This window comes from Muscardinus avellanarius (genome assembly GCF_963383645.1).
Source record: "Muscardinus avellanarius genome assembly, chromosome: 16".
Lineage (NCBI taxonomy): Eukaryota > Metazoa > Chordata > Mammalia > Rodentia > Gliridae > Muscardinus > Muscardinus avellanarius.
Genome location: NC_137802.1, coordinates 21,849,053 through 21,876,882, shown reverse-complemented (window position 1 = coordinate 21,876,882; position 27,830 = coordinate 21,849,053). Strand labels below are relative to the sequence as shown.

Sequence of the window (27,830 nt, the reverse complement as noted above, 5' to 3'; positions counted from 1 at the left end):
CCAAAGACTCAAGCTGCAGCCGCGCGCCGCTAATTCACCAAAATGACAAACACAAAAGGGAAGAGGAGAGGAATCCGTTATGTGTTCTCTAGGCCTTTTAGAAAACATGGAGTTGTTTCTCTGGCCACATACATGCGAATCTACAAGAAGGGTGATGTTGTAGACATTAAGGGAATGGGTACTGTTCAAAAAGGAACGCCTCACAAATGTCACCATGGCAAAACTGGAAGAGTCTATAATGTTACCCAGCATGCTGTTGGCATTGTGGTAAACAAGCAAGTCAAGGGCAAGATTCTTGCTAAGAGAATTAACGTGCGTATTGAGCATATTAAGCACTCTAAGAGTCGAGATAGCTTCCTGAAGCGGGTGAAAGAAAATGATCAGAAGAAGAAGGAAGCCAAAGAGAAAGGCATGTGGGTTCAGCTGAAGCGCCAGCCTGCTCCACCCAGAGAAGCACACTTTGTGAGAACCAATGGAAAGGAGCCTGAGCTGCTGGAACCTATTCCCTATGAATTCATGGCATAATAGGTGTACAAACAATAAAGTCCCGTGGGCTGTAAAAATGGCGTTAATGAGTAGAAGCGTGGTGTCTTATCCCCTAAAGAAATAGTTAAAGAAAGATTTTTTAAGTGTGTCACGTCTTTACATTTAGTAGTATTATTACTGATTAGCTTATTGTGCATCAAGTGTACTCAATAGGTTAGAAAATGGCCAAATATTATTTATGAAATATTTATACTGGTTTGAAGATGGTCTAAATCACCATGGGAAAAATATGTACAAAAATATGTGGAAGCTGGTCTGTTATATAAGTTCAGGAAAAATCAGTTGCTCAACTATACTGTAAATAGATTTTAAGGATCCGGAATTTGCCTGTGAAGCCTACTACTTAATAGCATCCTGTTTTTTAACTAGTTAGTTACTAGTTCTGAATTACTTTAACCATTAATGGAGCAGGGCTCAGAAAACAAGTATGTAAAAACATTCGTCTTTGTCCTATAATATGCTACTATAGAACTCAGTAGTTTGTACATAATAGCTTGTCTTTCATAGCTTTGGAGGCTGGGGAGCCCAGGATCAAGATGCTAGCATGTTTGGTATCTGAGGCCTGGTTCCCACTGCTAAAGAGATTTGTTGCTGTATCCTCATCTCCCCAAAGAGGATGGGGCAACTAGGTAGGAATAGTCTTGTTGCTTCAGCTCAATTCTAAAGGGTGCTAATATTCACTAAGGTGTAGGGCCCAGGTCCTCTTCCAAGGCTTCTCTTAAGGCCCTACCTCTTATGAAGATTGGGTTTCAACATGAATTTTGAGAGGGAAAAACTCAGCATGGGTAGTGTTATTAGGTTTAGCTGAAATGGAAACTGGCTTCTCATTTAACTCATCTGTGTGCATTTTATCCCATTTTAAATAAACATCTCTATCCTTGAAAAAAAAAAAAGAGACCCTGTTTCCAAATAAAAATATAAAATAGTTCTGGGAGTATAGCCCGGAAGTAGAAGGGTTTCCAGGAACCCAGTACCACTAAAATAAATTACAAAAATAAAAAAATAATGACAAACAGCTGCCAACCTCACACTAAAACTATACTCCAAAAAAATCTGTCATGTTTTTAGTGAGTGAGATAAAAATATAAAGTATCCCTTTTATTTGTTTGTTTGTTTATTTATTTATTTATTGGTGGTACTGGGGGTGGAACCCAGAGGCTTTCTACCTCCAGGCTATACTCCCAGCCCTATTTTATATTTTATTTGGAAACATGGTCTCACTAAGTTGCTGAGAGCCTCACTCAGTAGCTGAGGCTGGCTTCGAACCTGTGCGATCCTCCTGTCTCAGCCTCCCAAGCGCGGGGATTACAAGCGTGCGCCACCACGCCCGGCTTTAAAGTATCCCTTTAATAATAAAGTTTCTTAGCCAGGCGTGGTGGCACACACTTGTAATCACAGTACTTGGGAGGCTGAGACAGGAGGATCTTGGTTTGTGGCCAGCCTCAGCTGCTTAGTGAGGACTTCTGAAACTTGGTGAGACCCTGTTTCAGAATAAAGAATAAAAAATTAGGGTCGGGGTGTGGCTTGAAGGTAGAATGCCACTGGGTTCAATCCCCAGCACCATAAAAACAAAAAACAACAACAACAAAAAAGTAAGGTTTCTTTTAAAGCCAGGCACGATGGCACACACTTGTAATCCCAGCATTTGGGAGGCTAAGACTAGAGGATTGTGGTTCACGGACAGTCTCAGCTACTTAGTGAGGCCCTCTGCAACTTAGTGAGGTCCTGTTTCAAAATAAAAAATAGGGCAGGGGTATAGGTTGGAGGTCGAATGCCCCTGGGTTCTATCCCCAGATCTGCAAAAAAAAAAAAAAAAAAAAGTTTCTTTTAATATCATTAAACATCTAATAATGAAACCATGGGAATGGGTACCTCCAAAGTTTAATAGTTTGAAGGAAAAAAAGTTTTTTTCTGCAGTAGTGGTGACTAAACCCAGGAGCATTGTACCTTGAGTTACACTCCCAGCCCTATTTTTTATTCTCCATCTTGAAACAGATTCTAAGTTGAGGAGGGCCTAAGTAGCTAAGGCTGGCTGTCAACTCATGATCCTCCTGTCTCAGCATCCCAAGTGTGCAACACCACGCCCAGCTAAAAATACAGTATTTATTTATTTATTTATGAATGAAACTGGAGATTGAATCCAGGGGCATTCTACCTCCAAGCTACACCCCAGCCAGCCCTATCTCCTCCTCTTCCTCCTCCTCCTCTTCTCCTCCTCCTCCTCCTCCTCCTCCTCCTCCTCCTCAGCATTCTACCTCCAAGCTACACCCCAGCCAGCCCTATCTCCTCCTCCTCCTCCTCCTCCTCCTCCTCCTCCTCAGCATTCTACCTCCAAGCTACACCCCAACCCAATTTTTTATTCTTTATTTTGAAACAGGGTCTCACTGAAATGCAAAGGGCCTTGCTAAGTAGTAGCTAAGGCTGTCCACGAACTGCGATCCTCCTGTCTCAGCCTCTCTATTTTTTATTCTTTATTTTGAAACAGAGTCCCTCTAACTTGCGGAGGGCCTCACTAGGGTGTTGAGGCTGGCCATAAACTTGCTATCCTCCCATCTCAGCTTCCCAAGTACAAGCATGTGCCACCACGCCCAGCTCAAAATACAGTTGTTATAATGAGGTCACAAGAACACGGGTAGCAAGTAGGTCATGTGGATAAAGACGTGTGTTCCAGCAGTACCTAGAGAGATATGAAAGCAGTTAACTTGAAGAGAGAACATATTCCCACTGCAGTGGCTGGCCGGCAGTCCTTCTAGTACTTCTTGGGTACTTCAAGAGAAAGGAAAGAAAATACTTGGGAATTATAACTAAGCTAGAAATGCAGTTCCCACCTTCAAGAGCACAAGCATGTGAGCATATGCACACATACAATTGCAGAGAAAGGGCTTTTTTATTCAAATGGAGGAAACTGCCATGTCCACCTCTATAAGGAAGAGTATTAATCATCAACCGTCTGGTTTTAATCCACATACTCCTGATCCTGCATCTGAATGTATTGTTATCAGGGGAAGGAGCACTTCTGCTCAATCTTATTCGCCAGCCAAAACTCTAAAAATGTGAAAACCACATTGGTGAAGTATCTTCTTGGGGACCCAGAAAACTGAGCTGGGCTGCTGCTTTTTTGTCTTCTTTCCTTTTTTTAAAAAATGATGAACAAATGTAAATTTCAGGGGGACTGCAAGAAAGGAAGAAAAACAGCTCAAGTTACAGGTCCTTTCATATCTTGTAGTGACACTATCCTCAGGGAGATTAGCACTCTCACTTCTCTATTTCCCAAAAGAGATCCAGCCCCAGAACCTGATTGACGTCAGCCTGTCAGATGCATGCTTGGGCACCCAGGTGCATCCCTTACGAGAATGTACAAATGAAATGGCAAGCTCAAACAGCAAGCTTTCCTTCTGCTCGTTTCCGTTCATCTAGTGCGTGTTTTGCTCTCTGTAAAGTAAGTCCTAAAAAAGCGTCTGTATGAGTCTAAGCATGTTTTCCCCTTTCTGTGCCAGAGATTCCCCCCCTTACAGGCTTGCCCCCAAAAGGGTCCCAAAGTCTACATGTGAACTGTAGCACCTTCAAAGCCTTAGACACCACCCGTACAGTCACTCCAAACTATGCATGGGGCCACCTGTGACACAAAATCTCTGGGAAGATTAGAGTGTAGCAAGAGCAGAAGAAACCACAGCCTGACTCCCAAGAGAACAAGGACTGGTGCTAGTGGGGAACAGACTGACAGAGCAGACAGACTCTAACCAGGCCTTGCTCTGTTTTTGACGCAACACAAATGTTTTCTATTAGAAGTTCCCTGCCCCACAAACACTCATCCATACGGCTATGAAATCCACATACTTTAACTTCTGCTTTTTTGGCATTCTGACCCAACTACCTCTTCTTTCCTCTGGAACAGAGCAAAGATGAAGATGAACAGATTCCACTGCATGTAGCACAAAAGTGAGTGGAAGACAACTAGAATTAGAGGTATGCTTACAAACTACTTGAGCATGTCTGAGCACACTCTGTGTCTGAGGCTAAAGGGGAGAGGAGAGAAAGGAAGGACTTTCCTTTTGCTAAACAAGTCCTGTCCAGCTCTGGCTCTCACTGGTTGGCTCCTAAGCTTTCAGACTAAAGTTTGACTTTACTTTTTAGTAAGTCTGCAGCTGATCTTAATCAGGTGTTGTTACTATTAAAAGAAAAATAGGGTTGGGAGTGGCGGTGCACGCTTGTAATCCCAGTATTTGGGAGGCTGAGAAAGGAGGATCGCGCAGGTTCAGAGCCAGCCTCAGCAACTTAGTGAGACCCTTTTTGCAAATAAAATATAAAATAGGTTGGGGGTGTAGCCCAAATGTAGAAGGCCCCTGGGTTCCATCCCCAGTACTAAAAAAAAAAAAAGAAAAGAAAAGAAAAAGAAAAGGAAAAAGAAAAAGAAAAAAAGAAAGAAAAGAAAGAAAGAACAGGCAAAAATCTCTCAGAACATTCATTTCGAAGTTTGCAGAATTCAATTCTAGTACTAAGAAATCAGGAATGTCAGCTGAGTAGTAACTCATATTTCTTTTCTTTCTATTTTTTTGTGGCACTGAGGATTGAACCCAGTGGCATTCCACCTCTGAACTACATTCTCAGTCTGATTTTTTTTTCTTCTTTTTTTTTGCGGTACTGGGATGGAACCCAGGGGCATTCTACTTCTGAGCTATACTCCCAGCCCTATTTTTTATTCTTTCTTTTGAAACAGGGTCTCACTGAGTTACGAAGAACCTCACTAAGTAGCTGAGGCTGCCTGCAAACTGTGATCCTCCTGTCTCAACCTCCCAAATGCTGGAATTACAAACGTATGCCACCACGCCCGGCTCCCAGCCTGATTTTGATTGATTGATTGATTGATTGCAGAACAAGGGATGAAACCCAGGAGCATTCTACCTCTGAGCTATACCCTCAGCCTTATTTTTTCTTTCTTCCTTTTTCTTTTTTTTTCTTTTTTCTTTTTTTTTTTTTTTTGCAGGTCTGGGGATGGAACCCAGGGGCATTCGACCTTCAAGCTACACCCCCTGCCCTATTTTTTATTCTTTATTTTGAAAACTGGTCTCACTGAGTTGCAGAGGGCCTAAGTAGCTGAGATTGTCCATGAACCACGATCCTCTGGTCTCAGCCTCCCGAATTCTGGGATTACAAGCATGCGCCACCATGTCTGGCCGGCCAGCCGGCCGGCCTTCCTTCCTTCCTTTCATGTTGTGGTACTGGGGATGGAACCCAGGGACTTTCTACCTCTGCTACACTCCCAGAACTATTTTATACTTTACTTGGAAACAGGGTCTCACTAAATTGCTGAGAGCCTCACTAAGTAGCTGAGGCTGGCTTTGATCCTGCGCAATCCTCCTGTCTCAGCCTCCCAAGTACTGGAATTACAATGTGCGCCACCATGCCCGGTAGCCCGATTTTATTTCTTATTTGGAAACAGGGTCTGACTAAGTTGCTGAGACTGGCTTTGAACCTGTCATCCTCCTGTCTCAGCCTCCCAAGCGCGGGGATTACAAGTGTGCGCCACCACGCCCGGCGTAACCCTTATTTCAAATACTCAGAACCAGCTGAGTATTACTGAGTATTGTTAGAAGCAGCTAAGCCATCAGCAACCTCTCTGCTCACCACTATCTGAACCCTGCCCTAGTCATTTCTTTCTTTCCTTCTTTCCTTCCTTCCTTCCTTCCTTCCTTCCTTCCTTCCTTTTTTCTTTCTCTTCCTTCCTTAATTTTTTTCTCTCTCTCTCTTTCTTTCTTTTTCTTTTTGTTGTGGTACTGGGGAAGGAACCTAGACACATTCTACCTCTATGCTACACTCCTGATCCCTATTTTATTCTTTATTTTGAAACAGAGTCTCACTAAGTTGCAGAGGTCCTCACTAAGTAGCTGAGGCTGGCCACAAATCTGCTAGCCTCCCAAGTACTGAGATTACAAGCATGTGCCACCATTCCTGGCTTGCCCTGGTCATTTCTTATCAAAGGCAGAGAAGTGGGAACACATGCATGTTTCAATAATTCCTTTATTTATTTATTATTATTTTTGTTTTTTGCAGGTCTGGGGATGGAACCCAGGGGCATTGAACCTCCGAGCTACACCCCCTGCACTGTTTTTTTTTTTTTTATTCTTTATTTTGAAACAGGGTCTCACTAATTTGCAGAGGGCCTAAGTAGCTGCAGCTATTTGTGAACCATGATCCTCCTGTCTCAGTCTCCCAAATGCTGGGATTATAAACTTGTGCCACCACACCGGCTTATTAATTCCTTAAAAAAAAAAAAAAAGCACACAAAGAAGAAAAAAAAATGCAAGGAAATAAAAAGGCAAACACCTTAAAGGGAAAAAGTGAATTTTTAAATGGCATGTGAGAAATAAAAAGGCAATTCCCCTATTCAGGCAGATCTGGAGTTCCCTAATTGCACAAGAGTAAAGGACACCCCACCCCCGGAACATGTACGCCTCGTTAAGTAACCGCCCAACCTACATTTACTGTGTAATTTTAACCTTCCAAAGCTTTTTGTTGCACATATGCAAGCCATGTTTCTCTCTGCACTCTAATTATGAATAGTTCTCAGTTTTCTCTTCACTTTGTGTGTGTGTGTGCATCCACATAACTCCACACAAAAAATATCACTAGTCAAGAATTCACTATGGGTTTTTTTTTTCTTTTTGAATCAGGGTCTCACTGAGTTGTAAGAGACCTCACTAAATAGCTGAGGCTGGCTGTGAACCACAATCCTCCTTTCTCAACCTTCAGAATAGTGGGATTACAAGCTACAAGTGAGGTTTTACATGATTTCATCAAATTATTTCTGAGTTTGCTGGTAGTTAAAAAAATCTGAATTTATTATTATTATTATTATTTTTATATTTTTGGTGATACTGGGGGTAGAACCCAGAAGCTTTCTGCCTCCATAATATACTCCCAGACCTGTTTTTTAATATTTTATTTGGAAACAGGGTCTCACTAAGTTGCTGAGAGCCTCACTAAGTAGCTGAGCCTGGCTTCGAACCTGTGCGATCCTCCTGTCTCAGCCTCCCAAGCGTGGGGATTACAAGCGTGCGCCACCACGCCCGGCTCTGAATTTACTCTTAAGCAACTAAAGATCTGATTTTTCCTATCACTGACAATAGTAATATCACAAAAAATTAATCACAAGAACATCAAACCCTCAACAGACATTGTTCTAAATGATGAATATTCTGAAATAGGCAGGCCCTATTTTATAGTGAAAATTCCAGTGGAAGTCTGGGTAAATCAGTTTACCTTTCTAATCATAAAATTTATTTAAAAAATTCATTTGAGCCAGGTGTGGTGACGCACGCTTGTAATCCCAGCATTTGGGAGGCTGAGACAGGAGGATCCCAGTTTGTGGACAGCCTCAGCTACTTACTTAGTGAGGCCCATTGCAACTCAGTGAGACCCTGTTTCAAAATATATGAAAAATAATAAATAGGGGTAGGGGTGTAGTTCAGAGGTAGAATGTCCCTGGGTTCCATCCCCAGCACTGCAGAAACACACACACACACACACACACACAGACACACACACACAAACAAAAAACAAAAACAAACAAACAAACAAAAAAACTCATTTATTTATTTAGTACTACAAATTGAACTCAGGGTCATTCCACTTACAAGTTACACTCCCTACCTTTTAAGAGTGTGTGTGTGGCCAGGTGTGGTGGCTCACCCTTGTAATCCTCATGCTTGGGAGGCAGAGACAGGAGGATTGCACAGGTTCGAAGCCAGCCTTGCTGACTTAAGAGACCCTGTTTCCAAATAAAAATATAAAAAATAGGTGCCTGGGAGTATAGTCCAGAGGTAGAAGGGTTTCCAGGAATCCCAGTACCACCAAAAAAAAAAAAAAAGTGTGTGTGTGTGTGTGTGTGTGTGTGTGTGTGATGCTGGGGATTGAACATAGGGGCATTTTACCTCTGAGCTATACTCCCAGTCCTATTTCTTTATCCTTTATTTTGAAGCAGGGCCTCACTAGGTAGCTGAGGATGGCCATGAACCTGCGATCCTCTGTTTCAGCCTCCCAAGTCCTGGGATTACAAACATGTATCAGCACAGCTGGCTTCCTGTCTTTTTAATTTAATTCCTTGGGTATTGGGGATCAAACCAGTGGTATTCTACTTTAATATACATTCCCAGTCCTATTTCTTTATTTTTATTTTTTTGGTACGAGGATTGAACCCAGGGGCATTCTACCTCTGAGCTATATCCCCAATTTATTTTTGCAGTACTGAGGATGGGACCCAGGAGCATTCTACCTCTGACCTACACCCCCTGCCCTATTTTTTTATTCTTTATTTTGAAATCAGGTCTCACTGAGTTGCAGAGGGCCTCACTAAGTAGCTGAGGCTGCCCACGAACCATGATTCTTCGGTCTCAGCCTCCTGAACGTTGGGATTACAAGCGTGCGCCACCACGCCTGGCTCTATTTTTATTATTTTGAAACAGGATCTCATTAAGTTGTGGAAGGTCTCACTCAGGAGCTGAAGTTGGCCTTGAACCTGTGATCCTCCTGTCTTAGCCTCTCAAGAAGTATGATTACAAGTGTGAGCTACTATACCAACTTAATTTTTTAAATTTATTATTATTTTTTTGGTGTGCGTGGTATTGGGGATGGAACCCAGGGTATTGTACCTCCGAGCTATACCTCAGCCCTAATTTTTAGTCTCTTTCGTTTTGAAACAGGGTCTCACTGAGTTGCAAATGGCCTCGCTGAGTAGCTGAGGCTGTCCACGAACCACCACGATACCTCTGGTCTCAGCCTCGCAAATGTTGGGATTATAAAATAATTTTATTTATTTAGTTAGTTAGTAGGTTAGTTATTTTGCAGTACTGGGGATGGAACCCAGGGGCATTCTACCTCCAAGCTACACCCCCAGCCCTAATTTTTAACACTATTTTTTGTGGTACTGGGGATGGAATTTAGAGACATTTTACCTCCAAGCTATACTCCTAGCCCTATTTTTTATTCTTTATTTTGAAACAGAGTCTCATTGAGTTGTAAAGGGCCTCACTAAGTAGCTGAGGCTGGCTGCAAACCTGGACCCTCCTGTCACAACCTCCCAAATGCTGGGATTACAAGGGTTCGCCACCACGCCTGGCTAATTTTATTTTGAAACAGGGCCTCACTAAGTTTCTGGGGCTGTTATCATATCTGTCTCAGCTTCTCAAGTACTGTGAATATGAACATGTGCCACCGTGCCCAGTAAAAAAATTTTTTTTAGAGAAATCAAGTTATACAAATACCAAAAAGAGTAAAAGGCTATGCATTGTGACGCTTGTCTGTATTCCCAATACTTGAGAGGCTGAGATTGGAAGATCCCAAATTTGAGGCAAGCTTCAACAATTTAGTGAGACCTCAGCAACTAAATGAAATACTGTTTCAAAATTTAGAAAAGAAACCTGAAGGAGGGGTGGGGCACGCTTGTAATCCCAGCTTTCAGGAGGCTGAGATAGGAGGATTTCGGTTTGTAGACAGACTCAACTACTTAGTGAGGCCCTTTGCAACTCAATGAGACCCTGTTTCTAAATAAAGAATAAATATAGGGCTGGGGGTATAGCTTGGAGGTAGAATGCCCATGGGTTCTATCCCAAATACTGCAAAAAAAATAAAATAAAATAAAAATAAAAAATAAATAAAAAGAGCTGGTGTGTAGCTTCAAGGTAGAAACCCCGAGAGCTGGGCCTGGTGGCTCACACTTGATTTCCCAGCATTCGGGAGGCTGAGACTGGAGGATCGTGGTTCGTGGACAGCCTCAGCTACTTAGTGAGGCCCTCCATAACTTAGTGAGACCCTATTTCAAAATAAAGAATAAAAAATAGGTGAGGGGGTGTAGCTCAGAGGTCAAATGCCCCTGGGTTCCAACCCCAGACCGGTAAAAAAAAAAAAAAAAAAAAGAAAACACCTAGGTTCAATCCCCTACCACACACACAAACAAAAGAATAATAATAGGTATGCATAAAATTGAAGGAACCCCATCCCTCCCCCCAAAAAAAAACACCAAGAGATTACATAAGGAAAACAGACTAATTTGCCTTGATAAAAATCTTAAATTAGAGCCACTTGTGGTGCTGCATGCTTGTAATTCCAGTACTTAGAGGCTGAGACAGGAAGCCTGCAGGTTCATTGCTTAGGGAGGCCCTCGGGCAATTTAGTAAGCCCAGTTTCAAAATAAAGAAAGATTAGAGCTGGGGGTGTAGCTCAGAGGTAGTAAACCCCTGGATTTAATCCTTGTACTGCAAATCCTTGTACTGCAAATCTCAGTACTTGGGAGGCTGAGACTGGAGGATCACAGGTTCAAGGACAACCTCAGCAATTTACTGAGCTTCTCATCAACCTAGCAACACCTTGTTTCAAAAACTAGGGGTATAGCTCAGAAGTAAAATACCCCTGGATTCAAGTCCCAGTTACACACATACACACATGCACAAAGACATGGCCATAAATATGCAAGGAATACATATAAATGGACAATAAATACATAGATTTTTTTATTCTATTTGTAACCAAATGATACTTACCTAAGCAAGATTTCCTCCCTCCCCTTCGACCTCTTAATCCCTCCTCCTTTTCTGTGTGTGTGTGTGTGTGTGTGTGTGTGTGTGTGTGTGAGAGAGAGAGAGAGAGAGAGAGAGAGAGAGAGAGAGAGAGAAATGGGGGGGGTGTCAAACCAAGGGACACTCTACCACTGAGCTATACCCCTAGCCTTTTCTATTTTTATTTTTATTTATTTTCAGAGAGGGTCTCACTAAGTTGCCCAAGTAGGGCCTAACCTTGTAATCCTCCTGTCTCAGATTCCCAAGTACTGGTATTACAAGGGTACATCACCACTTCTGGTTTACATGCTTTTCTTTTATTAATTCAGAGTATCGGATATGAAAAATATTGACAACACAGTGTTGGTGAAAGTATAAGAAAACAGTCATATACTTTTAGTGGAAATGCAAATTCATATGATCTTTCTGAAAGACTATTTGTCAGTATTTGCCAAAACAGTAAGCAAAACTATATCCTTTAACAAAGTAATTTACTTATAGGCTCTATCCTACAGAAACAGTCCCACATATAGACAAAAATTTAAGTATAAGGAAGTTCAATGCAGCTCTGTTTGTAATGCCAAACATTAGAAAAAACTAAATATCAAGAGAGCTAGAAAGCTAGGCTTAGTGTGCATGCTTGTAATCCCAGCATTTGGGAGGCTGAGAGAGGAGGACCGCAGTTCACTGCCAGCCTCAGCTACTTATTGAGGCCCTCTGCAACTCAGTGAGAACCTGTTTCAAAATAAAGAATAAAAAAATAGAGCTGGGGGTATAGCTCAGAGGTAGAATTCCCCTGGGTTCAATCCCCAGAACCAAAAAAAAAAAAAAAAAAAATTAAAAATAGGGCTGGGGGCATGGTTTGGAGGTTGAATGCCTATGGGTTCAATTCCCAGTTCCACAAATATAAATAAATATAAAATAGCCGGGCGTGGTGGCGCACGCTTGTAATCCCCGTGCTTGGGAGGCTGAGACAGGAGGATCGCGCAGGTTCGAAGCCAGCCTCCACTACTTAGTGAGGCTCTCAGCAACTTAGTGAGTGTCGTGCGCAGTGACGACTCTTACACGATCTTCCTCAAGCAGTTTTATTACCCCAGGTTCTTGTACAGTTACCATTCCTCTTTAATGCTCTCTCAACGCCCTCTCTGGTAAAAACAACATCAGTCTTCTATCTTCTCCCTCATCACTCCACCAACCCTCCTCCGTGGCACTCTACGTCTCTGCTGCAGCACACACCGGTCACAGTGGTGGCTTTGTGAACATGTCCGTCCCAGCTCGGAGCCCAGAGCAGTCCGCCAAGAAACTCTCTTCCTGTCCACCAACCCTCTTCTCCTTCTCCTTTCTTCCCCGCTAGGGCATGCGCGCTTTTTAACCTTCTCCTGGGCGGGCAGGTGGTAGCACGAGGCGTTGCGTCACTAATTATCCGTAAGGCGCCTGATAGGGCTCACTGCGCAGGCTCAGGGCACCGCCAGCCTCGTGAGCCTCGTGACTTGGCTGCAAGCCCAGGCGCCATCTTGAGTCCATGCTGGCAACAAGCCTGGGTGCCACCTCGGTCCTGCCGAGTGGGCCCCGACAAGTGAGACCCTGTTTCCAAATAAAATATAAAATAGGTCTGGGAGTGTAGCAGCCGGGCGTGGTGACGCACGCTTGTGATCCCACCATTCGGGAGGCTGAGACCTGAGGATCGTAGTTTGTGGACAGTCTCAGCTACTTAGTGAGGCCCTCTGCAACTCAGTGAGACCCGGTTTCAAAATAAAGAATAAAAAATAGGGCAGGAGGTATAGCTCGGAAGTCGAATGCCCCTGGGTTCCACCCCCAGACCTGCAAAAAAAAAAAAAAAAAAAAAAAAAAGGTCTGGGAGTATAGCCCAGAGGTAGAAAGCTTCTGGGTTCCACCCCCAGTACCACCAATAATTAATTAATTAATTAATTAATTTTAAAAAATGGGGAGGTAGCTCTGTGATAGAATGCCTGAGTTCAATCTGCAGTACTATATACATACATACCTACATATGTAAAAACATAAAAAAAGAAAGGAAGGAAAGAAAAGAAAGGCAAACAGCCTTTAGAGGGTTTCAAAGAGAAAACTAGTATCATTTATTTATTTATTTATTTTTGCAGTACTGGGGATTGAACCTAGGACATCCTCACCCTGATTTTAATTTTATTTATTTGGACAGGGTCTTGCTAGGTTGGCAGCACAAACCACCATGTCTGGCTTTCCTTGCCTTTTTTTCCCCCAGTACTGGGGATGTAACCCAGGGGCATGCTATCTCTGAGCTACACCCCTAGCCCTATTTTTTAATTCTTTATTTTATTTTATTAGAGTACTAGGGATGGAACCCAAGGCATTCTACCTCTGAGCTACACCCCCAGGCCTATTTTTATTCCTTATTTTGAACAGGGTCTCACTAAGTTGCAGAGGGCCTCACTATTTCAGCCTCCTAAGTACTGGGATTACAAGTGTTAACTATCACACATGGCTTTTTCTTAAAGTTTCTTTTCAAGCTGGGCATGGTGTTTCATGCTTGTAATCCCAGTATTGGGGAGGCTGAGACAGAGGGATCACACGTTCACAGCCAGTTTCAGCTATTTAGCGAGGCCCTCCGCAACTTAGCAAGACACTATTTCAAAATAAAGAATTAAAGTCAGAAGTGGTGGTGCATGCTTGTAATCCAAACCATTGGAAGGCTGAGACAGGAGGTTCCTGGTTCACAGAGAGCCTCAACTACTACTTAATCAGGCCCTTTCCAACTCAGTGAGACCCTGTTTCAAAATAAAGAATAAATAATAGGGCTGGGGTGTAGCTTGGGTTTGATCCCCATTTCCACACACAAAAAAAAAGTTTCTTTTTTATTGGTACTGGGGATAGAGCCCAGGGGCATTCTACCTCCAAGTACATCCCCATCCCTATTTTATTTTTATTTGGAAACAGAGTCTCACTAAGTTGGTGAGAGTCTCACTTCTTGCTGAGGCTGTCCTCAAACTTACAATCCTCCTGTCTCAGTCTCCCAAGTACTGGGATTACACGCCTGGCTTAAAAGGTATTTTAGTGAATGGAATTACAGTGTAGTGGTAAGAAAGAGTTGTATCTGCATGTACTCTTGAAGCTAAATAAGACATGAATTGCTGATGGGTTAGGTATGGAAGTATAAGAAAAAGAGCAGCTAAGCCAGGTGTGGTGGTGCACACTTGGAATCTCAGTAATTGGGATGCTGAGACAGGAGGATCCAGGTTTGAAGACAGCCTCAGCTTCTAAGTGAGGTCCTCTAACAACTTAGTGAGATCCTGTTTTAAAATAAATAATAAAGGCCAGGCATGGTGGTGTATGCTTATAATCCCCGTGCTTGGGAGGCTGAGACAGGAGGATCACTTAGCTACTTAGTGAGGCTCTTAGCAACTCAGTGAGACCCTGTTTCCAAATAAAATATTAAAAAAATTAGGTCTGGGAGTATATCCCAGAGGTAGAAAGCCCCTGGGTTCCACCCCCAGTACCACTAAAAAAAAATAATAGCTGGGCGTGGTGGTGCATGCTTGTAATCCCAGCATTTGAGAGGCTGAGACTGGAGGATTGCGGTTCGCGGACAGCCTCAGCTACTTAGTGAGACCCTGTTTCAGAATAAAGAATAAAAAATAGGGCAGGGGGTGTAGCTCGGAGGTTGAATGCCCCTGGATTCCATCCCCAGACCCACACACAAAAAAATAATAAATAAAATAAATAGAGCTAGAGGTACAGACTGAGGGTTAGAATGCCCCTAGGTTCTATCCTCAGTACCACCAAAAGAAAAAAAGAAAAAAAAGGAGCAACTGAGAATAACACCAAGATCTTAATGTAAGCAACCCAAAATTCAATGCTGCCACTCACCAAGATGGGGAAGGATGAAGGAAGACCAAGTTTGGGGGTGAGGAGGCAAGGTAGAATGTGGAGATCCTATGTTCAACCCGTTTTGTACTGTAACCCTGATGTACAGACCTACCTTAGTTAGTCTCAATAAACTGTAACTACCTTCTGGGCAGTATGGAAATCACTTCCAGACTGAGGGCTGGACTGCTGGCTCTGTAATCTTCTTCTTTTCCTTTCTTTCTTTGTTTCTTTCTTTTTTGTTTTTGTGGTACTAGGGATGAAACCCAGGGACATTCTACTTCCAAGCCACACCCCCAGCCCTATTTCTTATTCTTTATTTTGAAACAGGGTCTCACTAAGTTGTAGAGGGCCTCACTAAGTAGCTGAGGCTGGCCATGAACCTGCGACCTTCCTGTCTCAGCCTCCCAAGTGCTGGGATTACAAGTGTACACCACCATGTCCAGTTTGGCTCTGTATTCTTTAGCCAGATCAAATATTGGTATCTATCACCTCAAATGAAAGTGCTGATGAGCTGATGAAAATAGGGCTCAGGAAGCCTAAAGCTGGTTGGGACTCCCCTTGTCCTGCACTAAGAGATGGCTAATTCAATAGCTATCTCCCAATGCACCCTCTGGAGTCAAGACTACTGTATCACCATAAGGCCATTGTTATCCACTTTTCCAAATAATACAACATCTTCCACAGAACGTAAAGAACTTGTTAGCTGTCCTCAGCCTCCCATGCTACACACCCACATTATTGACCCCTTCTGATACCAGAACAGTTTCACTTTGAGTTTTTACTAGAAAGGCAAAAAATGAGTATTTCTTTTAGGACAGAGCGATTCTCTAATTCCCCAAATTCATTAGCCATTAATGCATTCAAAGAATATAAATTTTTGATACATCAATGCTTAGAATCTTTATCTACTTATAGAAATTTACCAAAAAGAATATATGCTCAAATTCTGTTATAAGGCATTAATTCACTGTTTCTAATAGTGAAAATAAAGGAAACCTTCTGTTGGATCAATAAAGTAAAGATTTGATTAAAGAAATCTTAGCACATTAAAAATATACTATGTGCCGGTCGTGGTGGTGCACGCTTATAATCCCTGTGCTTGAGAGGCTGAGATAGGAGGATCGCACAGGTTCGAAGCCAGCCTCAGCTACTAAGTGAGGCTCTCAGCAACTTAGTGAGCCCTGTTTCCAAATAAAATATAAAATAAATCTGGAAGGATAGCCTGGAGGTAGAAAGCCTCTGAGTTCCAACCCCAGTGCCACAAAAAAAAAAAAAAAAAAAAAAATCTGTATTTAATCCTTAGCACCACAAAAAAATCCATAGAAGGAAGAGCATATTAAAAAGTATTAGGTGATGGCCGGGCGTGGTGGCACACACTTGTAATCCCAGCATTTGGAAGGCTGAGACAGGAGGATTGTGGTTCGCGGACAGCCTCAGCTACTTAGTGAGGCCCTTTGCAACTCAGTGAGACCCTGCTTCAAAAAAATTTAAAAAAGACTAAAAAATAGGGCTGGTAGTGTGGCTCAGAAGTATAACGCCCCTGGGTTCTACCCCTAGTGCTGCAAACACACACACACACACACACACACACACACACACACACACACACACACACGGTGATAAAAGCAGATCACAAATAGTATGTATAACTCCTTGTTTTTGTTTTTGTTTTTTTTTTTTTTTTGCAGTACTGGGAATGGAACCCAGGGGCATTCTACCTCTGAGTGACGCCCCCAGCCCTATTTTTTATTCTTTATTCTTATTTTTATTTTTTATTATTTATTTATTTATTTTTGGTGGTACTGGGGTTCCTGGAAGCCCTTCTACCTCCGGGCTACACTCCCAGACCTATTTTTACATTTTTATTTGGAAACAGGGTCTCCTAAGCCAGCGCACGCGGCTGGCTTCGAACCTGCGCGATCCTCCTGTCTCTGCCTCCCAAGCGTGGGGATTACAAGCGTGCGCCACCACGCCCGGCTATTCTTTATTTTTAAACAGGGTCTCACTTGAGTTGTAAAGGGCCTCACTAAGTAGTTGAGGCTGTTCATGAACTGCGATCCTCCCGTCTCAGCCTCCCAAACGCTGGGATTACAAGTGTGTGCCACCATGCCTGGCTCAACTCTGTTATTTTCCCCCCCTTCTGGTGCTGAGGATTGAACCCAGGGCTTCCCACATGCTAGGCAAGTGCTCTATCATCGAGCTAAATCCCCAGTTTGCTCCCCCACTTTCATTAAAAAATATGTGTTTGTATGTACACTCAAAAATATGATTATACATGAGTAGCAAAATAACAGTGATGTTACCTCTGGATAGAGGAATTATAGATAAAATTTTCTATAATGAATAAATACTATTTTATACTAAGAAGCAGCCTTTAAAATTTTATATTCAATATAAGATCTCTCTCTCATTTTTGCAGTTCCTGTTTGCGATTTAGGTTCGGGTCCCTCTCCGCCCCTCCGCCCTGTACTGCAGATCAAAGCCGCAGACTTGAACATGCTAGGTAAGTGCTCTACCACTGAGCTGCATCTAGCCCTGGAATTTCCTTTTTACTGACTTTTTTGTTTCAAACCTGTCCCTAGTATATACTTTATCTAGGTCAAAGATTTCCTCCTGAGAAGTATTTGTGGACTTTTCTCCAAAGGCCTCTCCCCCAGGGGGATATGACGCTGACCACTCTGTGGAGAAGTCAGACACAGCACACCCTGCCTCAGCACAGGGCGCTCTGCCCCCAAAGTCTGTGGCCGCTACTTCCCCAGCAGAGCGACTGCTACATGGGAAGAGTGGAGTTGCCTGGACTGCTCTACTCTACACCTGGCTGAAGACCTGACGACCATTAAGCAGAGACTAGAAGCTCCCCAGTCCCCACTAGTACAACAGGGAACGGGTTTTGTTTTCTATAAACAGACAGACAAGAAAAAAGTGCAGGTTAAAACAGTCCTTAGAGGGATATAGAAACCAGGCGGTGGAGAATACTTCATATTCCTAAAAGCTTTTTTTGTAAGTTAACACATGGTGTCTGCTTCTCTCTAGTCACCTATTTATCACTCCCTTCCTCAGAGAAGGGAAAAAGCCCTGGCTGTTTTCCTAGTGCAGTTTTGTGGCTGGAGGAAGGGGGGGAGGAAGGTACTTTAAGTATGATGCAAACCATTTGGAGCTGAGTGAAAGCACTGCCAACACAAGCTGCACTATTTAAACAAGTGAGGAAATGATCGTATATACAACATGCCAGCAGCACACACACACACCAAAGGAAGTCGAGAAGTTTTTTTTTTTTTTTTTCCAGGACACAGAGCTGGATGTCAGTGGCTAAAAGGTCGATATTTTCCCTTAACACCCTTCTCAATGACTTAATCATGTTCCGTTTGAACAGAAAACTTCCCAAGAATAAAAAAAGTCTGGAGAATTAAGAGGAGGGGTGAACGGGGAGGGACATTTGGCCTGGGGCTGACCTTATCCGAGGTTTTCTCCACGTAGCAGGGATCTTGCGGGGCAGCCAGCAAGGGGACAAAGCCTGACAGAAGCCGATCTTCTTCCAGGATAAGAAGCGTGAGGTCATCATCCGGGTCCTTGTACAGTGGCACCTCAGACTGATTCACCGCTGTCAGTATGTTACAGAAATCAGCCAGGGTCGACCACACATCCACGGCAATTCTGTGAGAAATAAGGTCAGAAGAGAAGAGCAGTTCTAAAGAGGGACCAGTAGAAGTATTTTCAGCAATTGTGAGCAGAAAGGTACTTGCAGCAAAAGTAGTCCAGGCTAGTAGCTGCCAAAAACATACCAAAGAAAGCCAGGATATAAAATTTGCCCATGGCAGCAATCTGGGGTGCATGTACCTCTCCATGCAAAATTGAAATTGATTAGGGGAGTTTTTATCCTAACCAGAGGAAAGAGAATATGAAAAGTCAGCTGCCTAATGTAAGTCCTGTCCCCTTTCCAGACCCTGCTGATACTCAAGCACTTGGGACACCCAGTGCCTGAGGCAGCGCCCAGAATCCCCCTCCCCCGCCTATACAGACAAGTATATACCACACACACAGAGCAACTGAGCACCGGCCTCCCTTCTCCTGCCATAGCTACACAGCATCAAGTCCCATGGGGTTTCCCCCACAGTGCTTTAGAAATCCACCACTCATATACACATGCAGGAAAAGAAACACAGACCCAACAAAAACCTCATTCCTAGACTGCCAAGATCCACCCAAGAAGGTAAGGCCTCTCACATGCCGCAGCAGATGAACAGAATCAGTGCTATCCTGAACATCCTATGGCCCCTCCTCCCTCTCCACCCATAGGAAAGGCTAGATACAGGGTTGCCAGCCATTCTCGGTTTTTGCATAAAAAGTACATTTACCCAAATCTTCCAGTACTGGGCAAACCAAGATGGTTGATTATCCTGACTGTGTATCAACAGATTCTGGTTGAACCTGAGAAGAAACCCTGAAAATGCAGTTTGGCTCTCCCTATTTTAAACTCCAAGTTAGAATTATGAAAAGAAGGTACATTTCTCCCACCATCATTTAGCATCCATTTATCATCTACTGTACTTCAGATTCCTGCTTTCGTGGGTATTAAGGATCCACCAAGCTTTTTTTTGTGGAGGCCTGACCAGAGATATCTCAAATAGTGGTTGCATGTAATGCTTGCCAAATTTACAGACTTGGCTGTCTTCTACACCGAAATCCTTAACCTGGAGTCTGGAATAGACAGTACTCTAGGGATGGTAAGTTTTACTCCAAAAGGAGTGAGATGCATGGGAAGGAGAATTACAAAGAAAAGCTTCACAACGGAATCAAGAGGTAGAATGGCAAGGGACAATGAGCAAAGAGACTGTAAGAAGAAGCCTGGAATCTCCCCACCTGCTAGGAAGGGGCCTCAGATCCTTTAAGCAATCTGTTTCTCCTGGGGACTAGAAACCTTTGGGAGATGGCAGAAAGAGGGTATGTGAGGGACATGTCACTGAGGCTGATGCTAGGGAAGAACGTGGGGGAGAGGTGTGGAAACTCCTTGACTAGCTCCAGGTGGAAGGTGGCCTGCACTGGGTTGCTCACTGTAATCAATGCACTAGGAAAAAGCAATGAAATGAAACATCTTGTTTTCAAGAGTGTCCTGGGAACCAGGCGGAACACAGCCCCATTAATCACACAACAGCACATAATCAACACACGTGTACTGCAGAAGTAACTCACTTCCCAGGCTTTGCCCAGGAAAAGGAGTACGTTTGGGAAGAATCACCGGAGAGTTGAGAGTTTTCTAAAGTCTCTCTCTGCACAGACACCAACAACCAAATTCATTCACAAAGCCCCATCTTTTGGCTCAGAGGGGTTTGGCTGTCAGAAATGTTTAAATATGGAAAAAAATAAACAGTTGCAACACGTTTCTGTGCAGAGATCTGCCTGAGCCCCTTTGTGATGTAATGGGAAACGAGGCATTCAGGCTACCAGCTGTAGAATAAACAGAACTTTGAGGGTTAAAAGGAACTGAACTTTCCACGACCCCATCTGCAGAGAAGAAAATAATAAGAGGAATGATGCACTGCCCCACAGCTCTGATAGTTTATCCTCCGGTCCCGGCTGCAGAGACAAGCACCGGATGTGATAGGGCTGCTCAGGGCCGCCTCTGAGGTTAGCGCTGCCCATGGGAGACGCGCAGGGAGGCTCTTCCAGTTCCCTGCTTCCTCCCCCAGTGCCCTGCTGGCCACTTGAGCCCACTGACTGAGCCTGATCCCACAGCGATGGTGAGCTTTGGCCAACAGGCACTGCTCGGCTGCAGAGCAGCAATTTGGAAAATAAACAGGAAAGACGACAGTGAGAAGGAAGAAGGTGAAAAGTCTCCCAGCTGAATTCTTGGCCCTGGTTGGTGCTGTGCAGGTCAAGGCTGCTGCAGGACATAGTTGGGGGGCGGGAGGGAGGAGTGTGGGCAGCAGGATCCCCAGCCAGTGAGAGGCGGCAGAAAATCACCCTCGGCTGCCACAGTGGGAGGCCCCACAGCCCTCTCTCATCCTCCCACCCCTACCATCTTGGATCCAAGAAGAAGAAATATGTTTCACCATGTGGTTCTCATTACCATGTTCTCCTGTCCCCTAAGGCTCAGATAAACCAAAACCAACTCCTCCCAGAGATTGCTGGCTGCCACCAGGGACCCCTGCCCACATCTGCATTTGCCCATTACCACCCACCTTGTGCCAAGCCTTAAGACTCACTGCAAAAATATGGTGGGTAAGAGTTCCTACCCTAATGTTCATTTTGTAAGAGGGCAGCTGGTATCAAAAGACATAGGAAGTGCCCTGAGTTCCCAACTCAGAAATATAAATAAAAGTGGTCCAAGGGTCAAGCTAGACTGATCAGAACCAAGGAAATACACAAAGGGCTTCGATGAAAGGTCCCTTCTGCCCCGGTCAATTCAGACTGATTTTGCATTTGATCTCTGACTCTGAGTGGCTGCTTTCTTTTGGTATATCAGAGGGACTGCCCAATTTCAGCCCACATTTCATATCAGTTGTCTCCTCTGCGTGAACACCAGAGACAGAGACATGACTGAATATATATGCATGGGCTATCTAGTGACTCTCTTTAGGAATGTGGGCATACAGAGTATCAGAAACTTAATACTGAAAGGGAGAGAGACTCAAAATCTAGGTGAGATTCCTGAACTCAAAAGTCAGTATTTCCGAGAGTATAAGGTAATTCCTGAAACCCTGGCAACATCACCTCAGCTTACCCCAAGCAGGCATTTGGCTGTGAGGTCAGTTCCATGGGTGAACACAGTTTCCTGTCTAAGTAGAAGGGTAAAAACTTAGTTTTTTCCTGCTTTAGTTCCTTATTCTGACAAGAAGCACCTTACAGCACTTACCCACAGCAGTCCTTGGACCCTGAAGAGTCAAGGTTGGCCAAGAAATGCAAAATAAAATTCTTCTGCTATGAGAAACTTAAAAAAGTTCCCAATCTTCTAGAAATGCTTGGGAAATGACTCTTTTAAAAGGATTTCCAGCTAATTGCAAACCATCTTTGAGTCTAAATGGGCCCTCTAGAGTGCCATGGGCTCAGTCAAGTTCTTCTTCCTTGTTCTGGTTCAATTTATACTTTGGGGAAGCTTCTACCACCCACAAAATCCTCCTAGAGTTAGGGTATGCTCTTCACCAAGTAGACACAAAGCAGCTGGACAATATGGAACTGTGCTCAATAAACCCACTATGGCTCCCAGATTGGTGGCAAGAGTCTCTCAGCAGCTAAGATGTGATTAGTGTACAGAAATCAAGCAGTTACAGGGTGACCTACTAGCCTATTCCCACAGAACACACCACACACCAGAAAGCAGACCCCTAGCTGGAGTCTGAATGCCAGATCCTAGCTCAGGATACGCCAGCAATGACTAGTTAGAGGTGCGCACTCAGATCCAAGGCCCACTCAGTTCCTTATAGACATGCATTCACTTACTCCATCAGGAAAGAAAGAAAAAAAAAGAGTTAATTTACTTTTTATTGCCTCAGAATTCCAAGGTTTAATGTAGCTGTCAGTTTGAGTGCAGCACAGCTGCTGGCCGATACAATGCAGCCCAGGCCAGCCCAGGTGACTGGGGAAACACATTTCACAGAAATGAACCAACACACACTCTTGGCTGGCTGTTTGGGGGATATTGACTTGGGGAATCAGATTAACCCTTCAGGCTGGGGTTAGTTCTGCAAATAGCATTAAAAAAGCGGCTTCAGTTTCAAGAACTGAGAAGCTCTACTTTCAGGTAGGTCAGTGAGTTGATATGTTTCTAAAATTCTAGAGTTCTCTCATAGGAGGTATTACCCAACTACAACATGTCCTGAAAGATTAAGGTGTGAGGAAGGTGAGGTGTGTTATATCACAACAATCTACCTCCTTGCCTGGACTCGGAAAGAAAGGCAGAGCTGGGATATGGTGGCACACACCTGTAATCCCAAGCATTCGGGAGGCTGAGACAGGAGAATAGCGGTTCGCAGCCAGCCTCAGCTACTTAGTGAGGACCTCTGCAACTCAGTGAAACCCTGTTTCAAAATAAAGTGTAAGAAATAGGGCTTGGGGTATAGTGTGGAGGTAGAATGCCCCTGGTTCCATCTCCAGTACTGCAAAAAAAAAAAAAAAAAAAAAAAAAAAGAAAAGAAAAGAAAAGAAAAAGAAAGAAACGCAGACATGTCAACTTTATAGGTAAAGGATCAGGTATGACTGTTCTGAAAGCTCCAATCAGGGTGGGACTAAGGGAGGGCAACAGTTTGAAAAGGCCCAGGTAGAGCCGGGCATGGTGGTGCACGCTTGTAATCCCAGCATTTGTGAGGCCGAGACAGGAGGTTTGCAGCTGGTGGACAGCCTCAGCTACTTAGTGAGGTCCTCTGTAACTCAGTGAGACTGTTTCAAAATAAAGGAAAAAAAAAAAGGCTGGGGTTGTAGCTCAGAGGTAGAATGCCCCTGGATTCCATCCCCAGTAGTGTGAGAGAAAAAAAGGAAAAGAAAAAGGAAAGAAAGAAAAAACAAAGGAAGAAGAAAAGGCCCAGGCAGGTTTCAGTCTCTCTGGAAAGACTAAGGAGTACCAAGTACTCACATACTGAGGGAACAGGCTGACTGGTGATTAATATCAAGTACAATGACCCCATGTTACAAGCCTGCAGGGGCCTGTGGAGGTGGCCATTTCCTGTGTAATACCAGCTTGTTTAAACACTAACATTCAAACTCCACAGCTGCAGAACAAACCCGGAAAGAGTTGAGTGAGAAGAAGCCCTGCATTGTGTTTCAGAGCTATGGAAGATCAGAGAAGTAGTACAGATGGGAAACGAGTTGGGTTTTTTGGTTCCAGGAGTGAGGAGATCTGGAAATACAGCTCAGATGGCACAGAAACTAGGCACAAGGAAGCTGAAAGAGAAAGCCCATGGACTACAGGCACCAAAGGAAAAGACAAAGGAGCATAACAAGAAAAATGTTCCTAAATATGCAATATCTATTCTTTTTTTTTTTTTTTTTGTGGTACTGGGGGTGGAACCCAGAGGCTTTCTACCTCTGGGCTATACTCCCAGACCTATTTTTTATTTTATTTGGAAACAGGGTCTCACTAAGTTGCTGAGAGCCTCACAAAGTAGCCGAGGCTGGCTTCGAACCCGTGTGCTCCTCCTGTCTCAGCCTCCCAAGCGCGGGAATTACAAGCGTGCGCCACCACGCCCGGTTTGCAATATCTGTGTTTTAAAACTGATTTCCCAGCCGGGCGTGGTGGCGCACACTTGTAATCCCAGCATTCGGGAGGCTGAGACCAAAGGATCGCAATTCGTGGATAGCCTCAGCTACTTAATGAGGCCCTCTTCAACTCTGTGAGACCCAGTTTCAAAATAAAAAATAGGGCAGGGGGTGTAGCTTGGAGGTCTAATACCCCTGGGTTCCATCCCCAGACCAGCAAAAAAAAAAAAAAAAAAAAAAAGATTTCCCGATGAAAGCCCACAACTCTAACTCACTGGCTGAATAGCTAACATAAGCCCACTATTGCCCTGCAGGACTTCCCATCAACTGGCGAAAATGCCAGGAGGTAAGCTGCTACTAGCAAAAATGGATCTAAGTCAAACAAGTCTGGTAGAGTTAAAAGAATAATACTTGGGCTTAAGATGGCTTAGCAAGTTCTTTAGAAAGTAAAAATGTCATGCCAACCCTATTTATTGTAGGATGAGGATCTGAAATGGGGAAACATCTATGCAACTCCCTCTCTGAGATTTCAATGTGTCTACTAGATGTCCCCATGATACAAAGAAGTCAGAGACCACTGTTCTAGGAGTTAAGACATGGATAGCAAGATACCATCCTCCAAGAATAAGAGATGCTTACTGGTGAACCACTAACAAGTCTAGGACCAGTTGAAGATGATACCTTCTACAGTCCTAGTGAATACAAACAAGTAACTTGGGCTTTTAGTAAAGTACCCAACCCTAAATCAATTCTGCTCAAATGGCCAAATTAAATTCTGAAATTCAGTCATCCTGTATTCCTGCAAGGACACAAACTTCCCCATGTTCTAAGCACTGTAGCTAGGGCCCTATGGCCAACCACAGGTCATGGTAACCTGATTCCAAAATTCTTAAGTATAGAGTATTCTACTATATCCCCTCCTCAATGAAGTCAGAGCTTTATTTTATTTTAGTTCTTCAAAGCTATATTCATATGTACATCCTCTGTCACTTCACCATGGTGTGTTAAACCCATCAGCACTGCATTTGGGGAATGAGCAGCCCCTAGGGGATCTCAACATCTCCGTGGCATGAGCTGAGCCCTCAGTGGCCTCCCTGGTGCAGATTCTCACGGTTCCTGTCTCTCTAAACTTTTAGTTGTAATCACTCCAGCACATCTTCTCAGTTTAGCACACACTGGACCCAAATAACCTCCGCCAAGAGCTGGAAAGTACTCTCCCTGGGGTCAGTTGCTGTACCCTGCAGGGTCAGACTGGAGCCTTAGGCCAACACCCCTTCCTCTCACAAGGAGTCCTGTGGGAGGCGTGTGGAGGGAACAGAGGCTCCTGCCGTGGGAGAGAGCACGTGTGCCCCACACTTAGCACTTGGAAGGAAGAGGAACCCCTTGGTGCCAGGCTGTACTGCTGACGCCCCAACCCGGAGCCAGGGAGACTGGGTGGTGAGCCAGGGTAGCAAAGGGGCTTCCCACAGTCATCACCACTTCCTTCAGGGAAGTGCTGATGGACTGTTACTTAGTGACCTCCTATAAAATGCCCTTTTGGGAAGATGCAGTAAGCATACTTGAAGGGGTGCTGATTAGACTTGAGATTAGTTCTTATTTCAGAGCTGCCTTATGAGGATGAGTGAACTAGCTGGTTTGGGTTTTCTTTTTTTGTTTTTTGGGGGGTGCTGTTTTTTTTTTTATTTTTTGGTACTGGGAATTGAACCCGGGGAAATTCTACTCCCTGCCCTGTGTGTGTGTGTGTGTGTGTGTGTGTGTGTGTGTGTGTGTGGTACTGGGGGGTGAAACCCAGGGGCTTTCTACCTTTGGGCTACACCCCACACCTATTTTATATAATTTATTTGGAAACAGGGTCTCACTAAGTTGTTGAGAGCATTACTAAGTAGCTGAGGCTGGCTTCGAATCTATGCAATCCTCCTGTCTCAGCCTCCCAAATGCTGGGATTACACCACCACCACCACAGCTCACTCCCTGCCCTTTTAAAAAATTAAAATTTTGAAATAATGTCTCACTAAGTTGCTCAGGCTGACCTTGAACCTGCAACCCTCTTCTCTCAGCTGCCCAAGTACTGGGATTCCAGGTGTGGGCCACCACGCCTGGCCAACTAGTTGGTTTTTTAATTCCGGATTTTCTACCTTGTCTATAAGGCCAATGTGTATAGGTTCCCTGAGGAAATTACCTTCCTGTTTGCTCCCTTCACATCTCTACTTCTCCCTCTGTGACAGTAACTCAGAGGGCTCTCTATAAGCCTTTTTTCAGCATGCTATGCAGACAATATAGGATAAACCATGGAAAAGCAACAAGTCCAGGAATTTCTAGAGCATTTTTTCTAACAGTACTCCAATCCAACAGTGTGATAAATGCAGCTGAACTACAATTAGGAAGATATATAGCATTAGAATGCGAAGGTCTGGGCAGCCTGGTGAAACGCAGGCTCTCCAGAGCCCCAGCTATGTTTCCCATTATGTAACCCTGGTCATGGGCAGACAGCCAGACTCCAAATGAAAAAGAGACTCTGGCTTGGCACTGGTTCTATTTTCCTATCCTCATTCGGGGTCAGCACAGTGTCATACAGCTGCAGAGAAAGCTCTGGGGATTAAACCTGGGAAAGCCTCCAAGACCAGGACCTGGGTTCAAGTACCAGCTGAAAGCAATAAACCAACTGCCACAGCTGGGCTAGGTTTGGATGTTCTCAAAGTCCCCTGACTCTTTCACTTACTGAGAACTAGAGATCAAGATGAGGGAAGATTTGGCTTCAGTAGAGACTGTGAAATGAAGTAGGTTGTCCCACTGCCCTGGCTCTGCCCAAGGTCCTGGGATACAAGGGGTCCCTATGTCTAGGCTCAGGAAAGCCTGCTGCTCTGCTCCTCTCCTTCAGCTGTCATTCATACCTCTCTTCACGTTCACTTGGTGAAGAAGGGAGCAGTTGCCTCTACTTCTCACAGAAGGCCTGGTGTGGAAGAGCACAGAAACTGTGCTTGCAGATGGGTCAAGTAGATGGCCCCTCTGCTGTCTGTCCTAAAAAGATCAAAGCACTCTACTCTGCTTTTTACAGTGGACGAGGCCACTTGCCACATCCTGCTATACTCCTCTATAACGGAAATCTCCTGGGATACGAAGCCATCCTATTACAACTCCTAACAGATACAAACACAGCTGACTTACACACTGACTCTAGCACACAGACCTACTAAGTGCCACGGTGATAGAAGTGTGGCCCTGCAATCCTTGCTTTCTTACTCTCTAGCACATCTAATGATGTTCTGTCATCATCATCCTAAGTGTTCCATATGTGCCTGCTATTGCCTAGGAAAAGCAGATTTGACTAGAAAGAAGAGGAACATGGGCAAAAAGAAGAGAATTAGAGACTAATGATGAGCTTTGAAATTCCCCTTGGTCAGTGGGAGTATGTTGTGTAAAGGTTCTCTGTGCATGGTGAGAGAGTAAAAAATAAAAGACAGAAAGGGAGCTGGGCGTGGTGGCACAAACTTGTAATCCCAGCATTTGGGAGACTGAGACTGGAGGATCACGGTTTGCAGATAGCCTCAGCTACTACTTAGTGAGGCCTTCTGCAACTTAGTGAGACCCTGTTTCAAAATAAAGAATAATAAGCCAGGCGTGGTGGCGCACGCTTGTAATTCCCGTGCTTGGGAGGCGGAGACAGGAGGATCACACAGGTTC

At 44.1% G+C, this 27,830-nt stretch overlaps 2 protein-coding genes across 2 annotated transcripts in view; one reads left to right on the top strand and one right to left on the bottom strand.

The window, feature by feature from the left end:
• Positions 1–27,830, bottom strand: part of SMG6 (SMG6 nonsense mediated mRNA decay factor) — a gene marked incomplete at its 3' end in the record, with an annotated part of 299,777 nt that overhangs the window by 107,696 nt on the left and 164,251 nt on the right. The window contains exon 13 of the mRNA XM_080712911.1: positions 18,413–18,614. Within this exon, the coding sequence (XP_080569037.1) occupies positions 18,413–18,614 (202 nt within the window). The remainder of the gene's footprint in view (positions 1–18,412; positions 18,615–27,830) is intronic.
• On the top strand, positions 43–525 carry LOC308275301 (large ribosomal subunit protein eL21-like; the record flags this gene model as incomplete). Its single annotated transcript, XM_080713464.1, has 1 exon — positions 43–525. The coding sequence occupies one exon, from the start codon at positions 43–45 to the stop codon at positions 523–525; it is 483 nt and encodes a 160-aa protein (XP_080569590.1).